At 55.7% G+C, this 22,127-nt stretch overlaps 1 protein-coding gene across 1 annotated transcript; it reads right to left on the bottom strand.

Moving 5' to 3' along the window:
• Positions 1–1,080: 1,080 nt before the first annotated feature.
• Positions 1,081–4,970, bottom strand: LOC130834531 (nascent polypeptide-associated complex subunit alpha, muscle-specific form-like). Its single transcript, XM_057704671.1, has 6 exons — positions 4,817–4,970; positions 4,297–4,577; positions 4,039–4,158; positions 2,978–3,171; positions 2,257–2,737; positions 1,081–1,605 (listed from the first exon to the last, which is right to left on the bottom strand). Exons 1-6 carry the CDS (start codon positions 4,968–4,970, stop codon positions 1,081–1,083), a joined length of 1,755 nt encoding a protein of 584 aa, XP_057560654.1.
• Positions 4,971–22,127: the final 17,157 nt, after the last annotated feature.

Raw genomic sequence — 22,127 nt, forward strand, 5'->3', positions numbered from 1 at the left:
CCGGATGCCGTCCAGAGACGGGCTAATCTAGAGAGGATACGGCCAGAAACAGACCGAGAAAAAGATGAAGGGAAACGCCTGGGACACTGGGGACACAGGGATGTGGGGAAAGGAGGGGACAGCGGGGGCCAGGCTGCGGGGCCAGGCAGGAAGGCGGCTGCGGGATTAGAGGCTCAGGACAGAACAGCCGAGGAAGACATCGTGGAAAAGGCGGGGTGGCTGAGACAGAGACCGGGGAGCCTGAGGAATCAGGTCAAGAAGTGTAAATGCAGGACAGGCAGACGGGGGACAGACAGAGAGACAGAGAGACATAGACGCAGAGAGACAGAGGCAGACACACAGGGAGAGACAGACAGAGACAGACAGAGAGACAGAGAGAGGCAGGCAGACAGAGAGACAGAGGCAGAGAGGCACACAGAGACAGGGATGTATTAGAAACAGAAGCAGAGTCGGGGCCAGAAGCAGAGACACTTCCACAACACACTGGCACGTGCACACACGCGCACGCTCGGAGAAAGGCTCCCAGCGACACGAGGGGAGAGACGGGCCTGGAGGGAGCCCCGGGCAGGCCGTGCTTGCCGCACTGGGGCCAAGGCTGCGGGGCCTCACTAAGCCTGCCGTCTGCCTGGCCCTGCGTCTCCGGCTAGGCCTCTGTTCGGGCAGAGCCTTCCAGGTGACTGCCTGGAAGGGACAGGAGCTTCAGGACTCAGAAATCCAGCATCGGACAGACAGACAGACAGGGTGCCCACAGCCCCCCAGATGCACGGCTGTGTCTGCCCAGCCTTGCTCACTCTGAGGCTCTTGGGAGGAACCCAGCCTGGGACCTGCTGAGACGTGGACAGGTGCACGCCCTCCACGCCTCTGGCCCCCACCTGTCTGACCCCCATGTGTCTGGCCCCCTCCTCTCCGACCCCCACCCGTCTGCCCCCGTCTGGCCACGCCCCGTCTGGCCACGCCCCCTCCGGCCCCCACCCGCTCAGGCCTGACACGTGCCCCGCCTCCCGCGCCCTCCCGCGCTGAGTGCTGAGCGTGGGGGGTGGGCTGAGGGGGCTCGTCTGCGGCCGCCGGCGTCTGGCGCCTTCAGTTGTCGGGGCTCCGCTCCACCAGCAGCCTGGGCCCCGGCCGTGCTGCTCGGCGGCCTGCTCTGGGCACCGCGTGAGCCGGCTGTGCGCGGGCGCTGCAGGGCAGTAACGCATGCGGCCACGGGACCCAGCTGGCGCTCGGGTGGCCGCGAAGTCCCCGGCGAGCCCGGCCCTGTCTGGAAAGCCTCTGTAGACGGGGCTGCGGCCCGGCCCTCGCGGGGCCCCCTGCGCGGCCGGCGGGCTCCAGGCCCCGCTGCTGCGGCCGCCGCGGGGCCTCGCGGAGGGCCCTCTCCTGCACTGGCCCGTCTGCTGGGGTGCGGGGCCCACCTCTCTGGGGACCACAGGCCATCGGGGAGCCGGGCGCGGACTTCGGGGGCACCTGCTGCTGGAGGGACGGGAAGGGGGAGTCGGTGAGCAGCGCTCGCTTCCCGGGGCCGCCCTGGGCCGGGCCGGCGGGTGGGGCAGGGCCGCTGGGAGGGGCCGGCAGGGGGGCTGCCCGCCGCAGGCGTGAGGGCAGGGCGGCCTGCGGATCTCCGGCCCGTCACGGCCCGGCCAGACCAGGGGCCCCGAACCGTGACTTCCTGCAGACTCCTGGTGCCAGGCTGTTCCTCTGAGGGCAGGTGAGTGGCCGTGGGCTCACAGGGGAAGGGACACGTGGCTCCAGGCTCGCCCCCCTGAGATGGCAGGACCTGCCCAGACGCTTGGCTCCTGGAGTGGACACGGGAGGGCTCTGCTCAGGGGCCGTCTCCCTCTCCCTCTCTCTCTCTCTCCAGTGCAGCCCGTGTGGGACCGGGCGGGGCCCCTGGGGCGTCTGCTCTTAGGGCCTGAGTTCTCTGTGGGCTAACAGGGCGCCTGGGTTCCTTCAAACTCAGAAGACATGATCCCAGGACAGGGCTCTGCCGGCATCTGCCCCGAGGCCTGGGAGCTGGGGGCACGCAGGGCTGGCCGGGAGCAGCCTCTCAGGGCCACGTCGTTGAGCAAAGTGACCAGATGTTGGCAAACTCTTTCTCACAGAGAGGATGTCCCAGAGGCCTAAGGCCCATCAAGACACCCCCAGATTTAAAGGAGCCCACGTTCCATCCCCGAAAGAAGCAAACACTGGTGCAGAATCGTGTGACGGCTAGGGAGCGTGTCTGCGGCAAGGTGGCCTTGAACCGGGGCCAGGAGCTCCCACCGCATCTGCCCGGATCTGGGACTCAGGGTCCTCAGGGGTATAATTTGAAGAAATTGTTTTCCCCCAAGGCCAGGCCGTGACGAATGGCCCTGGAACTATATACACCTCGTGGACGAGAGTGCGGGCAGTTGTCAGGTTAACCTGGTCGCTGTAGACGCTCATCAGGCTAAATCCGGAGCAGCGCGGCGATTTTGGCCCAAGTGAGCAGGTTCGTGGCTGGCTGTCCTGTCGTTCTGCTTGGTGTGACATGGTCTGTGTCTGGAATATGCTTGGGTCCTCGGGGCCAGTGTGGCACAGGGGGGGTTTCCGTGGAGGAGGGAATGTGCGAGGCGGCTCCGAGGAGGAGCAGACAGACTGGGACACAGCACGTGCAAAGGCCCAGGGGCCGCAGCGGCCGGGACAGGCTTGGAAGGCAGCCCAGTGCCCAAGCCTAAGGTCTGCGCTGGCCACATCTGGAGGATCGGTCAGTGTGGACAGTGTCCTGCGGGCAGGGAGGCTGGTCTGGGCTCGGCTGAGAGGCTGCCCTCTCTTGGGGAGCAGGAGCGGGGGGCCTGGGCCTGGTGTGTGGGGAGGACGAGGGGATGAGCAGCACAGACCTGAGGCCAGCACGTCTGCGCGTGTGTGGGCGGCAGGGGCACCGTGTCACCCAGACCTCCATGGAGGGAGGGAAAGTGCTGCACCAAAACCCCCCGGGAAGAGCTTGGGCCGGGGGCCTCTATACGCTGTGGGTGGTGGGCTGTGTACTGTTGGCCAGAACACCTCGGGGGGCTCTTTGGGATCCATCCCCAGCCGTGTAGGGGCCACAGGGACCAGATCCAGGAAGAGGGAGGGCAGCGGCCACCTCGGGGGCACGTGAGGGAGAGCCCCTTCGGTGAGCCAGGAGCCCTGGCCAGGGGAGGCCAGGTTCTCTGGCATCTGGGAGGATGAGCATCACAGGCTGAGCTGGACTGCAGCGGAAGGAGCAGATTGGGAGGGGAGATGCTAGAATTCTACACTGCAGAAAATGCTTTTGACTCAAATTACGGAGAACCAGACAGAGAGTGGCTTGAACCGAAGTTTGTTTTTCTCACGAGGAGGTGTCGGGAAGTGGCTCAGCTGCTCAGCAGCGCCATCAGGGACCTGGCCCTGGCTTTCACTGTGCTCCTGTCATCCCAGTGGAGCAGCCAGCTTGCTCCTCACAGTCACATAGCGGCGGCGGCTGCTCCAGCATCACACCCACAGGGGAGGAGGAAGGAGACAACCCCTCTGTCTGCTTGGCGAGTGTGTCTGTGGAATCTCATGGATGGTTTCCGTTTGCGTGTCCTGGGCAAGAAGGTCTGGGAAGGTGAGAGCCAAGGAGGCACGTCACCCTCCAGACGAGGCAGCTCACGCTGGCTTGGGAAGCCTTGGTTTCCAGGTGCAGGCCCCCCACAACCCGAGCTCTCAGAGGGCGGCGGTGCCGCCTCCTTCCCCTGCTCGCCCTTGAGAGACGGGCTGCTCCTTCGTAGGCAGCTGGCAGATACGTGGTGATAAAACACCAAGTTCCATTCCACATGGGCTTCCCAGAGGCCGTGTTGGATGGAGAAAGCACTGGCTTACTTCTCGGGGCTCAGCAGAGACACCTCGTACCCCTCGTCTCTTAGAAGCTGAAAGGACACTTCAGAGAAACGGCCTTTTTCCTGACGGCCTGGGCAGCCCTCCCCTCAGGAGCGGGCGCTCCTGTTGGTTAAGCTGCCACTCAGCTGTGGAGGCTTTAGCCCCGAGCAGGGAATAAACTGCAGATAACGCACGTCAACCCATAACATCGTTTAGTTTTTGCCTTTTGGTTGGCGAGGACTTGCGGCTGGGGTCAAAGCGCTTGTTTGCACAGCTGCGGCGTGACGGGCGCTCAGCGATCCCGGGCCGACGGCGGAAGCTGCCGCGCTGCTCCGGGGCGCCGAGCGTTTAATGCCGGGACGTTACGCAGAGCGGGGACGTCGTGAACACCTCAGAGGCAGCATCACGTCAAGGCAAATCCCAATGCTGACAAGTCTCAGAGGCCTCGGCCTCGTGAACCCACACCCGGGTCGAAACAGATCTGGGGAAGGGGCTGCCGGCAGCGCCAAGCGGCCCCTCCCCAGGGCGGCCCTCTCGGGGCTCCTGCGCCGCGTGGCCGAGGGGAGGAGGGCGGGGTCCTGCTGAGACGCCTGCCACTGGCGGGTGGCTGCTCAGAGCTCCCGGATCCTCCTGGGGGAGGGCAGGGGACTCTGGCTGGGGTCTCTGCAGACCCTCGTGCTGGCCTGCCTGTGCTCGGGCTCTGCACGTCCGACTGTCTTGCAGCTCTGCCCTCACTTTCTCATCTCCTGCTCAGGGGGGCGTGCGGCTCCTCTCAGCCCTGCAGGGCTCAGTCAGGACCTCTGGCCGCTTCTTGGGGCAGCCCAGCAGGGTTGGGGAGAGCCCCCGTCCCACCCTGTGGGTCCCTTTTGGTCCCCTGGACTAGACCATGAACTATAGTGTCCGGGCAGAGGGGACACACTGAGGTCAGGCCCCTCCTTGGGGGCCAGTGGAAGGCTCAGGGAACTGGGTGCTGAGTGCTCTGTACTGAGTCCTGAGGGTGCTGCGGGCTGGGTGGTGCGGGTACTGAGGGGTGGATTCTGGGTGCTAGTGCTGGGTGGCAGGTGCCCGTGCAGACTGAGACTCAGGAGCTCAAGGACTCCTGGGGCCGGGCAGGTGGCTCGAGCAGCCCGGTTCCGCATCGTCTGGTGCCGAAAGCTGCTCTTAACGTTTCCCCGGGAAAGGTGGGGGCAGGAAGAGCAGAAATCGTGTAACAGGAGGCGAGGGGCAGAGCCCCAGCAAAGCTGCCGGCCTCAGGCCCTGGAGGGTCCTTGGGGACCCCCTTGCACTTAGCATCCTTCATCCTTCAGAAGGAAGCCTCTGGAATTGGGACTGCTGGGCCTCTGGTCCACGGGCTGCCGTCTGCCCATCGGCCAAGCGGACGCCCTGCTGGCGGAACCCGGCCTGCCCGTGGGCAGACACGGTGGGGTCCCTGAGTCTCCCGACAGTGACACCCGGGTGCCCCCCCTCCCGCCCCAGCTGTGGGCGCGGGGCGGGGAGGGGCTGCGCAGCTGGAACAGGGCCTGCAGGGAGGCACTGAGAAGGGGTTCTGGGGGCAGCAGCCCCTGAGCCTCTGCTCCCACCTCAGGTGGCCTCAGGAACCAGGAAGTGCGGGGCAGGGGGCGCTCAGGGTGGGTCCTTCTCAGGGCCCGGGCCCCTCCCCTCGGCAGATGGGCAGCGAGCGAGTGCGGCGGGGCTGGGGGGCCGGGCGGGAGGGAGTCGGCGTCCGTGCCATCTGTCTCGGGGCCTGGCTCTGTTTGCACCCGCTAATGGGCATTCTCACCTCGCCTTTGTCTCCGCGTGTCCCCTCCTGGAGCCAGGGCCAGACGTTCCGCCTGGTGCCCGGCTCCGCAGGCAGGGGCCGCAGTGGCCGGGGGCCCCTCCCCGACGGGTGCTGGACGTGTGACCAGTGACCAGGCCCACAAGAGAGGTTTGCGAGGCGGAGAAGAGGAGCGTCGGAAGATGAGGGCAGTGTGGGCCGGGCTCCAGTTCAGTCACGGCGGGGGGTGGGGACCTTCCAGGTGACCCTCCAGCCAGCCAGGCCCTGGCCGTGCCCCTCGGCCAGCTTCAGGAGGTGAGGCCGCCAGCTCAGGCCCGCAGCGTGCAGTCAGCAGGGTGAGGCGGGGCCCCGCGCCTGTGCCTCTCCTGCCCGAGGGCTGTGGGGGGCCCCAGGCTGGGCAGCGACACTCGGGACAGGGTGGGCTCTGCCTGCCTGCAAGGACGTGGCGAAAAGCTGACTTTCCCTCCTGTGGGTCATCCTGAGTTTGGCCAGGGCGTGGGGGTGCGGCTGGACAGGTGTGTCGGAAGCCGGGCCCCGGGGCGGTGGCCGGTGGGTGGCGGACATCGGTGTGAGGCAGGCTTGGCTGCTCTGTGGCCTGGGGTGTGGAGCAGAGTCCAGCGCAGGCCAGGCATACGGTGCCCGCGGTCCCCACCACAGGCCCCGCAGGCCAAGCACCCTCCTCGGCAGCGGGGTGGGCGTCTTGAAAGGGCTTCACTTGGTGTCTGGCTTTGCAGGAACGTTTCCTGTTTAATGTGTGTCATCGCAAGTGACATCTGATCTAACGTGTGTCGTCTTAACTTTCACCTTTTTAAAATGCTTCCTTGCTGTTCACTTATTTACTCTTAACACACGGACTGAATTTCCTTTTTGAAGATGCTCTGCGGTGTTGGGAACCTGCGTGCCCTTTGGAAACATTATTCAGGCCCTAACTGTCGCCGTCGGCAGGGATGCCGTGTTTCTAGGTCTTGCCACGTCCTCCCAGTGGTTCTGTGGGCTCTTCTGTCCGGCCTCCACCCACACCCACCTTTGGTCTGTGCGATTTACATCTGGAGGATGGTATCACAGCGGATGTTTTCTTAAAATATAAAAATATTTTTATCCTTGCATTCAATTTGATAAGAGGTATTTATCTGTGTTTCCTAACACGAAAGTGGGATTTTTTCTTTTCATGAGAAGAGTCAATGTTCATTGTAGGGGACTGAAATAATACAGAAGAGCGTAAAGAAGTGATATGGAAAATCGAGACCCCCTCATCGCTTTCAAACTCATCCGTTAGAATCACTTATTATTTTTTTGAAATAACATTATTTGAAAAGATTTTTTCACGGAAAAATGCCTTCTAATTTTTTTTATTTCTTTATTTTATTGGCTACATTGGGTCTTCCTTGCTGCACACAGGCTTTCTCTAGTTGCTTGGGCTACTCTTCGTTGTGGTGCACGGGCTCCTCATTGTGGTGGCTTCTCTTGTTGTGGAACACGGGCCCTAGGCACGTGGGCTTCCGTAGTTGTGGCACACGGGCTCAATAGTTGTGGCTCACAGGCTCTAGAGTGCAGGCTCAGTCGTTGTGGCGCATGGGCTTAGCTGCTCCGCGGCACAGGGGATCTTCCCAGTCCAGGACTTGAACCTGTGTCCCCTGCATTGGCAGGCAGATTCTTAACCCCTGCGCCACCAGGGACGTCCCCCGTTTCTAATTTTAAAAGACTCTGCAAAGTTCTTTATGCTATTGGTTTATTAGAACTAGTTTGGGGGTCAGCTGGCTATTCCAGACCTAGGGGAGAAGGGTTAGCCTTCCACGTGACTGTGGTTTAAAACAGCTCTATACAGAAAGCGTCCCTTCCTGACCGCCGCTCTCTGAACCGTGCGTGTCTCAGGGAAGCCTCCGTCTGCCGTGTGGACGGGTGTGGGCGGAGCTCGCCCTCTGGGTGATGAGCTGCAGAATCAGCACAGGCCCAGCTCCAGCGTCCGGTCTGTGAACGTTTGCCCATCTTCGTCCCATCCTCCTGGCAGGCGTGGGGCTGCGGGTGTGATTCCAGTCCAGACCCGAGGAGCCCACTGGCACTGAGGCACCAGCGAGGGATTGTGCATGTGGGCACGTCCCCGCTGCCCCTCGGGGAGGTGCTCATGGGTCATCCCAGACACTCTGTGGTTTCCTGGAATGGGTGGGGGCCCTGAGCTGGGACAGAGCCCCTGCCCACGTCCCCTCCGCCCACGTCCCCTTGTTGCCTGGTGCGCCAATGACACTCTCTCCTCTAGAACCTGTGGTGTGCCCTGAGTTAACGGGTCTCATTTTCCATTTGTCTGATTTCCTGTGTTCTCTCTAACTCTTCCCGTGCTCCAGCTGCACCTCCCCCCCAACACACACACACACACACACACACACACACACACACACGATAGTCCCACGTGATTCAAGGTCCCAGCAGCTGTGTTCCTCTCCTCTGGAGCTGCTGCCCCACGACATGGGCACCTTCCACCCCGTCGGCACCACAAGCCGTACCCGCCTCGTGGACGCGGCCCCTCTCTCCTCCTCCTCTTCCCGCTGCGCCCTCGGGAACTTTCCAACAGAGGGCGCCCGGGAGGCCATGGAGTCTCTATTCTGCCTTCCTGCACAACTGCCATTTGGGCTGGGTATAAAGTTGTAGATGTAAAGGATTCCCTCCTTGGAATTTTGAAGCCTTACTTCTGTTGTCTTGCAGGTTCTGAAGTTGCTGTTAAGTCACATGCTCTTCTCACTTCCAGTGCTTTTTATGTGACCTGTTTGCTTTTCTGTCTGGAGGTTTTTACGGTTTCCTCTTGGACCTGGCATTTTGTAATTTCAAACTCTTTTACCCCCTGCAGGTGCACTTACTCAGCCCAGGACAGGGCTCTGGCTGCCCTCTCAGCTGTGGGCTGCCTTGCTCTGATTCTCTGTTTCCTTATATTTTCCCTCCCGTTGTCCATCTTATCTTTTGTTCTTCTTTCTGGGATATTTCCTTAATTTCATTTTCTAACTCTTCAACTGAATTTTTCATTTCTGCATTTACATTTTTAACTTCCAAAAGCTCTTCTGTGCATTCTGAATCCCCTGCCTTTCAAGAGCCCCCCTGGCCTCTGTCCTGTCTCCTCTGAACCTCCCTGCCTGTCTGGGCACCTTCTTCATCAGGGTGGTAGGCTCTCTGGGTGCAGTCACACTGCACAGTGAGTTCTGGAGGCCTGGCAGGAGGCCCTGCGTGCTGTGGGGGGGCTTCTGGACTTACCTGTTGGGGAAACGTGTGCTAAGCTGGCTTTTATGTTAGGAGAGCCCCAAACGGTAGGATCTTTTGGTCTTGTTGGGGGCATGGCTCCAAGTCTCCAGAAACAGATTCCGTGTGGCTGGATGGCAGCGCTGGGAGCAGGGCAGTGGGTTGGGGCTTGGTGAGGCCCCTAATGTCAAGAAACAAATATCCCCTTGACCCCTGTCTGCAGCTGGACATGTCACCTCTGCCCCCACAGGGCCTGAGATTGGTCTGAGCCTGCAGGGGCTCTGGTTCAGTTTCTCCAGTGAAACGGTGTTTGGTTCTGTTTTTAATGGGTTAATTATTTATTTATTTATTTATTTATTTATTTATTTCTGCATTGGTTCTTCGTTGCTGCACACGGGCTTTCTCTAGTTGTGGCGAGCAGGGCTATTCTTCATTGTGGTACCTGGGCTTCTCAGTGCAGTGGCTTCTCTTGTTGTGGAGCACAGGTTCTAGGCACGCGGGCTTCAGTAGTTGTGGCACATGGGCTCAGTAGTTGTGGCTCACGGGCTCTAGAGTGCAGGCTCAGTCGTTGTGGCGCATGGGCTTAGTTGCTGCGCGGCATGTGGGATCTTCTCAGCCCAGGGCTCAAACCCGTGTCCCCTGCATTGACAGGTGGATTCTTAACCCCTGCACCACCAGGGAAGTCCTAAAATGGGTTTTTGATTCCCCCTTGCTGCTTGGGGGGGTGGGTCCGCAGGGCGGGGAGTGCAGGGCCCCTCGTGCAGACCTCAGCCCCTCCCTCGCGGCCCTGCCTGCCCCAGGACCTGGCGCCTCTGATCCCGAGGCGTCCTGGGCGCTGCGGGCAAATCAGCTGCTCACCCGCCCTTGCTTGGGCGCCACCTGCGTGTCTGCTCTCGATTCCCCTCAAGTTTGATACCTCGTCACCTTGTCCTCTCCTCTCCTATTTTGTCTGTGGAATTAAACTTTTTCATTTCTTCTTCCTGTTTTAGTGGGGTTGTGGAAAACGGTGTAGGTAAGCACGTGTGTTCCATCCAGCATGTTTCACCAGGACTTGGGACCATCTGTTGTTAGGACGCCTGGTGTTGGGACACCAGGATTAGACCAGCTGGAGTTAGGACGCGGAGCACAGGGGCAGCTGCAGTGAGCCCCCGGGTGTCGGGAAGACGGGTGCAGGCAGACCTCAGAAAGATTGTGGGTTTGGTTCCAGCCCACCGCAGCAGAGGATATCGCAATAAAGTGAGTCGTGTGGATTTTTTGGTCTTCTAGTACCAATAAGAGATACGTTTTTACACTACACTGTTTCACACTACAGTGTAGTCTATTAAGGGTGCGGTAGCATTATGTCTAAAAAAACAGTGTACGTGTCGATTTAAAAAATTTACTGCTAAAAAATGTTAACCATCATCGGAGCTTTCAGTGAGTCATGATTTTTTTTTGCTGGTAGAGCATTTAAAACATTGTGAGAATTACTAAAATGTGACAACATATATGAAGTGAATAAATGCTGTTGAAAACACGGCGCCAGTAGACCTGCTTGATTCAGGGTTGCCGCAGACTTTCAATTTGTGAAAAATGCAGCATCTGCGAAGCACAGTAAAGCAAATCACAGTAAAACAAGGTATGGTGGCATTAAGACAAGTAGTATTACAGCATCTAGTATTAGGGTGCCTGGTATTAGGGCATCTGGTATTAGAATAAGTAGTATTACAGCATCTAGTATTAGGACACCTGGTTACGACGCCTGGTATTGGGATGCCTGGTATTAAGACGCCTGACATTGGGCTTGCATGAATTCACTACCATTGACTTAACCGATACCTAATGTGCGTGACACATCCAGGCTCTTTGCTCTTATAAACAATGTTGCAATGGACATTCCTGCATTTACATGCTGTCATTCAATATATAGTTATTGAGGTCTTACTGTGAGCCGGATACAGAGACAGCCTCTATCTGATGAAGCGTACATTCCAGTGTCAGAAGCAGGTAAACAAAACCCAGGTAAACAAACACTAAACGTGAGGCTGCGAGAGGGGCCACGTAGGAGAGAAGTCAAGCAGGGGCTTTCTCTTTCAGGCGGTTTGTTGTGCTCAGGTGGCAGCGCCGTGGCTGCGGAGCGTGGCCTTCCAGGAAACTGCAGTATCCTTGTTGACACACGGCAGAGGATGTGCACGTCTAACCTTCCGACGTACGTGTCCAAACGTCCAAGTAGATCCCGAAAATCTCCGCCCAGCCGAGCTCCGCCGTGCAGGTCACACACATGCTTCCCACGTAGGGTTTTGTCAAACTGTTGCTGATGGGATGGATAAAGGAGGTCTCATTTTTAATTACATTTTGGGGGTAATAGTGTGATTTAACATTTTTTCATTCACTCAGCAAAATTTTTGAATATCCACTGCTAGCCATTATTTATGGTTTACACGTTGTAGGTGAATTTTCTGTTGCTTACCTTTTGTTTCTTTGCCGTTTAACTCTGTGATGTTCTAGATGTTTGCACCACGCGTATTTACATAGTCAGCTCTGGTAGGGCCTTTGGAATGGCTTCCTCGTTAGGGTTTGTGTTTTCCCACTTCTTTGCATGCCCGGAAGTTTTCCGCTGCATACCAGACAGTGTGAGTTAGTTCACCCTGTCGGTGCTGGATACTTTTGTTTTCCTAAATATACTCACTTTGTTTCGTGTGTGGTCAGGTTATTAGAGACAGTTTGATCCTTTTCCTGTCTGGTTTTTAAGTGTCATTAGGTGGGATCAGAGCGAGGTTTCCTCTGAGGATAAGTTTCCCCACGACCGAGGCTGTGCCCTTCTTACTCCGACAGATGCCTCATGATCTGTGGCTCTCTCTGAAACCATTCTTGTAAAAGGTGGAGATGTTGGATTGGGTAGAAAATCAAGATCTAACTTTATGAGGCCAATAATAACCCACCTGAAACAAAGACACAAATAAGAGAAAATAAAAAGGTAGAAGCCATATTAATATTAATCAAAAGAAGTCTGGAGGGGCCACGTTACTGTCGGACAGAGTAGATTTCAGAGCAAAGATTACAACCGGGGTGAAGACGGCCTTTTCCTGGGAGGCAGGAGCCAGTTACTCAAGAGGACATGACCGTCCCGACCGTTTCTGCTCGTGATACCTGAGCTTTGAGATGGGCAGAGCCTAAAGGGGCAGCAGGCAGCCCGCAGGCTCGGGTGGCGACACACAGAAGGGCGCACAGACCTGAGCAACTGCCGACCCACCTGGCCGACTGGCTCTCCGGACGCTCCGGACAACAGCGCACAGAGCGTTTACCAGGATGGACCTTGTTCTCAGCCACAAACCAGTCTCAATGAACGTAAGTGATTCCAGTCATGCAGAATGTGTTCTCTGCCGACAGTGGGATGAAACAAGAAACGCCCCCAAATATTGGAAACTGAACAACGCCCTTCTGAACAACCCATGGGGCCAAGGTGGGATCAACAGGGAAGCTAGGAAGTATTGTGAACTGAATGGAAACTTAAAAAAAAGAGAGAGAACAGTTGTGGGATTCAGTAGTGTTTAGAGGGAAATTTATATCACTAAACACCTCCACAGAAATGAAGAAAGGTCTCAAATGATTAATTTCAATTTCTGACATCTGAAACTAGGAAAAGAAAATCACATGAAGCCCAAAGCAAGCAGGAAAAAGGAAATGATAAAGATAAGAACAGAAACTAATCAAAAGGGGGGTAGGGGTGAAAGAAGTTAATTCTTTAAGATCAATAAAATTGGAAAGAACAGTTACCATTCAATAAGAAGAAGGTCAACAACCCAATTAAGAAATGGGCAGAAGCTCAAGGAGGTGGACCATAGCCCTCAGCTCCAACGCGGGCCAGCCAGGAGATCGAGGTGACAGGTCACGACGAGAGCACAACCTGGATGGGACGGGAGGGGGTGAGACGGGCACTCCATCCCCTGGGGTCCTCCTTCCCAAACCCATCGCCCAGTCTAATCAAGAGAAAATCATCAGACAAGTCCTAATCTAGAGACATACAAAATTCCTGAAAAGCATTCCCCAAAGTTGGCCAGGTCGTCAAAACCAAGGAGAGTTTGAGAAACTCTCACAGCCCAGAGGTGCCTAAAGGGATGTGATGACTAATGTCTATGGTCCTGGATGGGACCCCAGGACAGAAGAGACCTCAGGTGGACATGATGGAAATCAGTTAATAATAACGGCACCGACGTGGGCTCCTCAGTTGTGACCGGCGTGCCACTCTAAGGTCGTGTGCTGTGGCGGGGCCGTGGGAACTCTCTGTACTGCCTTTCTTCAGGATTCTTCTGTAAATCTAAGATTGTTCCAAAATAAAAAGTTTATTTTTGAAAGTGTGGAAATGGTTTGAATAGGGATTCCACCAAATAAGATATAAAAACAGCTACTAAGCACATAAAAAGATGCTCCACATCTCTGTTCAGGAGGCAGACACGGCGCTGCTTCCTGCCCGCCGGGATCTTGGTGCTGCAGGCACAGGTGGGAACGTCTGTTGGCGGGGACGCAGAGAAATTGGAGCCCGTGTCCACCACGGTGGGCGTTTACTGTGGTGCTCCTTTGGAGACAGTTTGGCAGTTTCTGAAAAGTGGAACCTCAGTTTGCCGTCCAGCTGGGTCCACCCGCGAGCGAAAGCACATGCTCACTCCAAGGCATGTGGCTTTATCCACAAAGACCAAGCTGGAAGCAGCCCAGTGTCCATCACCAGTGACTGACACACCCTCGGTGCCCTTCCTCAGCCCTCAAGGGGAAAGAACGGTGGACACTCAGCAAAGCATCACCTCGGGGAACGGCCAGCCCCTCCGCATGGTCACTGCTTGTCCTGGGACTGCGTTTATATTAGGTTCTGGGAAGTGCACAGTGAGCTGCAGGCACAGAGACATCAGAGGTCATCTGCGGGTGGTTTGGTGGGAGGAGTTACACGGAGCCACTGGGCACTTTGAGGGGACGGACGTGTCTAGTATCCTGACGGTGGTGATGTTTTAACAGATGTGCGCGTTTGTCAAATTGCATGATTTACAGTATGCCCGCTACACCGGCAGTAAGCTGCTTTAAAGCGGGTTGTGTTACCGAGGACGCCTGCGGCTGGGATGGTCACGCGTGTGGACCGTGGTGCCTGAGGTCTGGTCTGAGACAGGCGCGGGGAGGTGGCATTGACAGGGCAGCCACGGGGACAAGAGCTTCAGCACCTCCCCCCACCCCCACTGTCGCCCTCGCGGCTGCAGGGGTGTTGGCTCTGCACCCCCCGCAGCAGGAGGAGAAGGCAGAGGCGGTGCTGGGCCCTGGGCGGGGGGCCCGGACAGTGCTGGCAGGTAACTGCTTTCTGATCGGACCACCTTTACTTCCCTAAAATGAGCCCTTTCCTGTAGAATTCTGCAAGAAATGCCGAGCTTCACGTCCTGTCCTTGCTCGCGTTCGGCGCGGCCGCTTCCGTGGGAGCCCGGCCGCCCTCGGCCGAGCGTTGGCATCGTTCTTGCGCTGATTTCGCAGAAATAGCCGGGAGGGTTTCCTTCCTTCCCTCCCTCCCAAACGCGCTCCACGTATCATTGGAATTATCTGTTTCTTGACTGTTTTAAAGAATCCATCTGTGAATTCTTAGACACAGGTCTCAGTTTTGACAACGTTTTTGACAACGTCGACTTCATTCAGGTTTTCAAGTGTGTGGACAGAATGTAAAGGTATCGCTTGATGGTTACAGTGTCTCATGTCGAAGGGAGCTGTCGCTCCCCCGTTTTTCCTGAATTTGCGCCTCTCTGTACCCCTTCCCAGCCCCTCGCCGGAGCAGCCCGCCTGAAGCTCCACCTCCTTAGGGCGGGGCCTAGGTTGGCTGCGCTCTACCCTCCCCACCTCCCTGCCCCCGAGCCTGCGGCCCCAGGGATTTGCAGGCTGGCCGCCGCCGAAGATCTCACGCCTCGTACTCGAGTTCCCAGACGTGCAGTGACTTTGTTCTCACCTGTGTTTTCTAACGCACTGGCGAGACGTCGCGTTTACAGGGTTGGGGGGAGGGCTCTTCCCGGTTTGCCTGTTTGCCGTGCTGTCTGCTTTCTCCACGCCATCACTCGGCCTCACTCCTACTTTGAAACCATGTTGAGGTTGTCATTTTTTTGAGACATGGGATTATAAATCGATCTACATTTTCTCTTTTTATTGTGATAAAACATACACAACGTAACATTTGCCATTTTAACTATTCTTAAGTGTACAGGTAACTGGCATTAAGTACATTCACATTGCTGGGCAGCCATCACCATCCGTTTCCAGAACTTTTCAGTCTTCCCAAACTGAAACTCTGTCCCCATTCAACCCTGACTCCCCATACCCTCCCCCAGCCCCCAGCACCCACCCTTCTACTTTCCGTCTCTGTGATTTTGCCTACTTTAGGGACCTCATATAAGCGCAGTGGTACAGTGTTTGTTCTTTTGTATCTCACTTGTTTCATTTAGCATATTTTTAAGGTTCAGGGTCGCATGTGGCAGAATTTCATTCCTTTGAAAGGCTGAATAGTGTTGCATTGTGTGGCTGGACCACATTCTGTCTGTTCGTCGCCTGTGGATGGGCACCTGGGTGGTTTCCCCCTTTGGGTTGTTGTGGAGACGCTGCTGTGAGCATGGGGGATGTCCATCTACTTTCAGCTCTCCCAGCCTTCCTGCTTTCAGTTCTTTTGGGTTTATACCCAGAGTGGACTTGCTGGATCCTGTGGTCATTCTGTATTTAATTTTTTGAGGAACCTCCATACTACTTTCCACACAGCTGCACCATTTTACGTTCCCACCGACAGTGCACAGGATTCCTGTTTCTCCACATCCTCACCCACACTTGTGTACTGGGTTGGTTTTGGTTTGTTTGTGTTTGAAATAACGGCTGTTCTAACGGGTGTGAGGTGACGGCTCGCCGTGGTGCAGACGGACACTTCATTGCTTCTTGTGAACATTCCATGGGAGTCTGAAAAAAACATGCGCTGTGCTTCTCAGGATCTAGGTTTGCCACGAAGCTGGTCTGTAACCTGCCAATCCGTTTTCTATCTTTAGATAATCGTAGAGATGTGGGTGAAGTCACACGCAGGGTTTTCCTCCTAGTCTGCAGCTGCGCCTGTAGCCTGTGGCGGCCCTGCCCGCTCGCGGCCGCCTGGGACTCCCTGATGTGGGAGCATTTCCTGAGATGTCACCTCATCTCCAGCTGTGTGCAAGGGCAGTGTCAGCGGCCGTGGGCGCGTGCTCCTCCGGGGAGGGGTGTGGTTTATTGGGATGAATGTAGGGGAGGACCAGCAGGGTTGGATGGATGGGTGGATGGATTCTGAATGCACTTAAGGGACTTCCCTGGTGGCACAGTGGTTGAGAATCTGCCTGCCAATGCAGGGGACACGGGTTCGAGCCCTGGTCTGGGAGGATCCCACGTGCCATGGAGCAACTAAGCCCGTGTGCCACAACTACTGAAGCCCGTGCACCTAGAGCCCATGTGTGATTGCAACCAAACCCGCAGGGAGCACCGCCCCCCGCCCCAGACTATGGGAGCACCTTCCTGGGCTCCCCAGCAACAGACACGGTCACATGTAAAACATTTCCAGTCAATGACCTCCAGGGCGTTTCTGGGACCCACAGTAGGGATGCTGTTTCCCATCCTTAAGTCACCCGGATCAGATCTCCTCTGACATTTATTCTGCCACGTGAACCCTAACTCTATCCAAACCCCAAAAAAGAAAAAAGAATTGTTGGAGTTCCCGTTGGAAGCATGACCCAGGTTGCGTGCAAGCATGTGTTAACTTTGGGGGCAACCTCGAGAGTCTGTGCAAAGCCGACGTGTTAAGGAGATGATGTTTTCTATGTGCAGGTGCCGCAGATTTCTTTGTTAAACTTATTCCCAAGTATTTTCTACGTTTATAGTTATTGTTAAGTGGCCTGTTGTCTCCATTTATGTTTCTAGCTTCTTATCGATCGTATGAGGCGAATTTTAACAGTTAATGTTTGTTTATAAACGTTGCACTCAGCCACTCTGCCACATTCCGTGACTGGTTCTGGTCCGTTTCACTGGGCTGTCGTGAGTTTTAGGTATACGATTGTGTCACCAGCAGAAGAGGCGGTGCAGAGAGAGAGAGTTTGATATCTCCTTTGATAGTTTAATGCCCCTTAACTTATCTCCTTATGAAACACAGTGGACCCTCCAGAGCGACGCTGGACACAGAGTAGCCCGTGTGGCATGCTCTTCATGTAATGCGGGTAGGTCTATCCATTCACCATTTTTGTTTGTTTTCTTCTACAGCTGCAGCGTTTATCCTTATTAATTCTCTCTGCCTGTCTTATTTGGAGTTATTTGTTGTTTCCTTTTAATTTCTTAAAGGTAATAATGAAGTTCCTAAACTTTCTCTTTTTCTTCTTTAAAATTAAAGTCTGTAATTTTTCCTCCAAAAACAGGTTTAGCCATGGATCCCAAGTTTAGACAGAAAGTGCTTATTTTTCTTTGCTTTCTAGAGTTTTACAGTTTCAGTTTTTATTTACCCTTGAACGTAAGGGTTAATTAGGTTCACGTTTCTAAAACCCAAACTTGCAAAGTTGTGGGTTTGGTTGTCTTTTCAGTATTTGTTGGTAGTTTGGCCACATGATGACTGGGGAAGACGGCCTGTATGACATCTCTCGTTGTTCACGTGTTAGGGTTTTAGATGAGTTTGGCTGTGGTGTGACCGCTGCCGGGTGAGCGCTGCCCAGGTACAGTGCATCTCCCTGGGCTCTGACGGGTGCACGGCCCCTTTGCAGCCTGCCTCCCGCCTCCACCGCCCCCGCCGGGCCCCAGGCAGTCCCTGATGTGCTTGTGGTCACCATACGCTCATTTGCACGTCTGTTTACATAAGTGAAATCATATAACTTGTGCCTGGCTTTTTTTCACTCAGCGTAAATGTTTTGCGATTCTTCCACACTGCCGGGAGCATCAGTGCTCTCTGGCGGACGGACCAGCCTCCGTGTGTCCGTTCACCTGCTGACAGGTGTTGGGGGTCTCTTGTCTGGGCTCCTACGGACCGGACTGCACGTGCCGTTCCCGCTGCATCTCCGTTTCTCTGGGTAAATGCTGAGGAGTGGGACTGCTGGGTCTTGTGGGAGGTGCACGTTTAATTATGGGAAACTGTCGCACTGTCTTCCCGCCAGCAGCGGGCGAGGGTCCCGTTTCCTTTCTGGCCTCCCGGCACCCGCCGCGCTCGGTCCTTCTCATCGTAGACATTCGTGTGGGCTGGCGGTCTCGCTTTGTGGGTTCAGTTTGCACTGACGACGAAGTGTGTGGGTCGGCTTTTTGTAAGAGCTGGCAGGTCTTTTCAGGTGCTTACCTGCCGTCTGTATCTCTTCTCTGGCAAAACGTCTGCTCACATCTTCTGTTTTTAAAATCAGGTGGTTGTGTTCTTGTCCTGAGTTGTAAGAGCTCGCTGTGTATTCTGGATATACGACTTTATCAGACGTATGGTCTGCAAGTATACTCTCACAGGCTTGCCTTTTCTTCTTTTTAAACTGTCTTTTGAAGAACGAAGATTTTTGCTGATGAATGTCCAATTTATCAGTTTGTCTTTTAAGGCTTTTTATCACCTGTGTAAGAAATCTTTGCCTAAGTCAAGGTCACAGATTTTTCTGTTATGCTTTCTTCTAGAAATTTTATAATTTTAGCTTTTCCATTAGGTCTATTACTGAGCTTTGTGTAGGGTGTGAGGTTAGGGAAGATGTGTGTTTGTTTGCTTGTTTGTTTGCATAGGAATATCTCATTGTTTTAATGTCGCTTCTGAAAAGACTATCCTTCCTTCGCTGAATTATCTCTGTATCTTTGTCAAACACTCACTCGACCATATAGGGGTGGGTCTATTTCTGGACCGTCTGTTCCTTTCCATGTGTCCACTTGTCAGTTCTGCTGTCAATACCATGCTGTCTGGGTCATCGAAGACCTTGGAAGCAAGCCGGGTAAGTCATCTCAAGTTGTTCTCCTTTTGCAAAGTTGTTTTGTCTGTATTAGGTCTTTTGCCATTTCCACATAAACTTTATAATCAGCTGGTAAATTTCTTCAAAAAAGCCTTTTGCATTTTGTTTGGGATCGCACTGAATCCATAGATCAATCCGGAGAAAACGGATCTCACAGCAGTGCTGAGCCCAGGAACGTGGTGTATGTCTCTGCTCGTTAGGTCTTTTTAAATTTCTCTCAACAATTCCATAGTCTTAGGTAAAATAGGCTTCGCATGTATTAAAAATACAATCATAGATTTTTATGCTTTTGTCGGCACGCTAATGGAATTGTTTTTAAAATTTCATTTTCCAGTCGTTAGCTGCTTAAAAATAAGAATCCATTTGTTTGCTGTTTACTAATCTTGTGACCTTGCTAGACTCACTTATCGGTTCTAGTAGTGGGTTTATAGATTCCTTCGACTTTTCTGCACAGAAGACATGTTGTTTGTTAACAAAGACAGTTTTACTTCTTCCTTTTCAATCTTCATGCCTTCTGTTTCTTTTCTTGTCCTAGTGCCGTGGCCAGGCCCTCCAGTACAAGGGGATTGGGCGCACCCTTTGCTTGTTACCGAGTTGAGGAAAGTGTTCAGTATTTCACCGCAGACCGTGGTGTTAGCTGAAGGGTTTGCTAAGGTTTTGTTTGTGGCTGAGTACGTGATACACAGCTGTTAAATGTTTAAAACTTATTATTCACCAGATATTCACTGAGCACCTACTGTGTGCGGGGCACTGTCCCAGGTGTCAGGAGGACAGCCACGCCAGGGTCCCTGCTCTCACTGTGTCCACCTTCTGTCAGCAGAGCCTGACAGCAGAGAAGTGGGCGAGCACGTGGCGTCACTTCAGGCGACGCTACGTGCTGTGCAGGACCATCGCTGGGAGATGGGACGGAGGGTGCTGAGGGCTGTCTTTCTTTGCCCACTTTGATTTTGGGTTCATATTCAGATGCATAATCAGTAAAAATTTGGGGCCTTATGTGAGTCCAGTTTCATTCTTCCCGCAAGGAGTTCAGCCACCCCAGGGAAACACGGTTCTTCTCTCCCGGGTTCGGAGGCCGCTCCTGCCCCTGGCCGTGCAGGGGGTCCCGCGTCTGTGTGTTTGTGGCTCCATGGGCAGCCTGTCCACTCAGACGGCTCTGCCCCGTCCCCGGGGCTCCGCTCGCTGTGGTCCCCGCCTGCCTCCCCCTGAGGTGTCTCCTGGCCAGGGGCTACTCTTCACGCGCCAATTTTCGCAGAATTTCTTTTCTGACTCTTACGAGCCTGAGTGCAGTCGCACTGATTGGTGCCTCAGCTTGTGGAAAACAGACTCCGTACCGTGACGGAGCCTCCGCATCCATGAGCATGGCAGCGTCTTCTTTCTTTAGGTGTTTTCAGTGTTTCATTAAATGTTATAATTTTACCCATAGTTTTATCTCAAGTTTTAAAAGTATTTTTCTCTGTTAAAAAATTGACTTTAGTCTGAATGCAGCGTGGTACCCTGGACTGTGTCCTGAACAGAAGAAGGACGTCTGCGGAGAAAGTGGTGACATCCGAGTACCGCCTGCGGTGTGGTTGGTGGCTCCATGTGGGTTATTTTCACTTGGACAAATGTACCGCTGACTGCAGGCATGCAGGAGCCCGTGGGCCGCCCACGGGACTCTTCTGTAAATCTAAAACTACTTCAACACGAAGTTTTAGAGATCAGCTTTCATTTGTGTGCCATTTAGATAGATATTGTTTCCGGAATGCATGAGGTAGCACCATGGGATGCGGCCGCGGTGCTGAACGCTGAGAAGGGTTTTGACCACAGGGCTGCCAGCGCACACAAGGAGTCCCAGGAAAACCTGTCTGGACAGACCCTGGGTTGGCAGCAAGTGAGAGGAGGTTTGGGAATGCAGCGTGAGGAAGACCAGCAGGTGCAAAGGCCCCAAGGTGGGAACATCACAGCCCCTTACTCCATGTCGTCGCCCCGCCCCAGGCCTGCAGAGGAATCTTAGCATCCTCAGTTCCTGCAGAGTCGGGGTGGGTGTCAGCTCGGGGAGGGAGGAGGACCTGGGGGCCGTGGACAGAGGGACTGGGCAGAACTGGGGCGTGTGGAGGCCAGGGCAGCACCGGGCCAGCTCCCGTCCACCATCCGCAGGCCGGGGTTTAGGGAGAGCCCCGTCTCTTCCTGTGCAGGTGCTCCACAAATGCTGTTCTAGAAAGCTCTCTGTACCTGTTGGGTGTCTGCATAACCTGCCCCGCAAGTATGGGACCTGCTCCAGGGGAGAAAGGTGCCCCCCCCCAGCCTGCACTGAGGTCATCCCCAGAGGCTTTCTCTACGTGCGGAGGGGTGGGATCCGCCACCGCACCCCAGCGCTCCCCTCCGGCTCCTCACTGGGAAGCTGAGGCTCAGAGAAGGGCGAGGAGAGGGACGGGGTGGGCGGCGCGGCTGCAGGACCTCAGCCTCGGGTTTGGGAGGCCTGGGCCGGGCCTTGGGCGGGACGTGGGGCAGCTTGTCTGCAAACGTGGTGAAAGCGGCGGCGGTGGGGCTGCACGCGGGGCAGAGGGCGCAGGGGAGGGCCCCCAGCGTCGGGGCCGGTTTCGTGCTGGGGCACCCATGCTGTGGTGGGGTGACCGCGGGTCCCTGCCTCGGCCTAGGAGAGGCCATCCAGCCTCCCCGAGCCCCCTCCGTTTGCTGGGGTGGCTCCCCCCGGGCCTCCTCTGTCTCCTGTGTGTGTGGGGGGGACCAGCCCAGCGCTCCAGTGGGGGGCAGGGCCAGAGCCCCTGGTCTGGGGGGGGTGGGCTGCTGGTGTGCAGAGCTCAGCACACAGCTGGTGCTCCGCACATGCCTGTGTGATCACCAGGCCTAGAGACCACACAACACATTGGAGGAGCAGGTTTCGGGACCCAAACCACCAGGGCAGGGTGGCCCCTCCAGCCCCCACCCCGGTCTCCGTGCCCTTTCCCTCTCGGGAGAGAGATTGTAGACGAGACTGGTTCATCCACCTCTGCCGTAAGATGCCAGTATCTTCCGGGGGCGAAAGAGCTATCGGTCACTCTCACTTTAGCGTGAATGAGCTTATTCAAGGGGGCGGATTTGCGTGAAAGCCGCCCCCGGACGCTGTGGGTGGCCCCTTCCCCCGGGGGGGCTGGGAAGGTGGCAGCTGTGCGCGGGCTGGGGGCTTGTTCCTGCCGCCGCCGCCGCCTGCCGGGGATGACAGACCCGGGAGGCAGAGAGACGCTGGCCCCCCCGTCCAGGGAGCTGCGAGCACAGTGTGTCAGCAGCTCTGCGCGTGACCCAGTTTCCCTCGAGCCGCTGGCTCAGCACCTCCTTCGCGGTGTTGGCGGATGTGGGTGGAGACGGGCGTGAGGCTC

Source organism: Hippopotamus amphibius, chromosome 13, assembly GCF_030028045.1.
Source record: "Hippopotamus amphibius kiboko isolate mHipAmp2 chromosome 13, mHipAmp2.hap2, whole genome shotgun sequence".
NCBI classification, from domain to species: Eukaryota; Metazoa; Chordata; class Mammalia; order Artiodactyla; family Hippopotamidae; genus Hippopotamus; species Hippopotamus amphibius.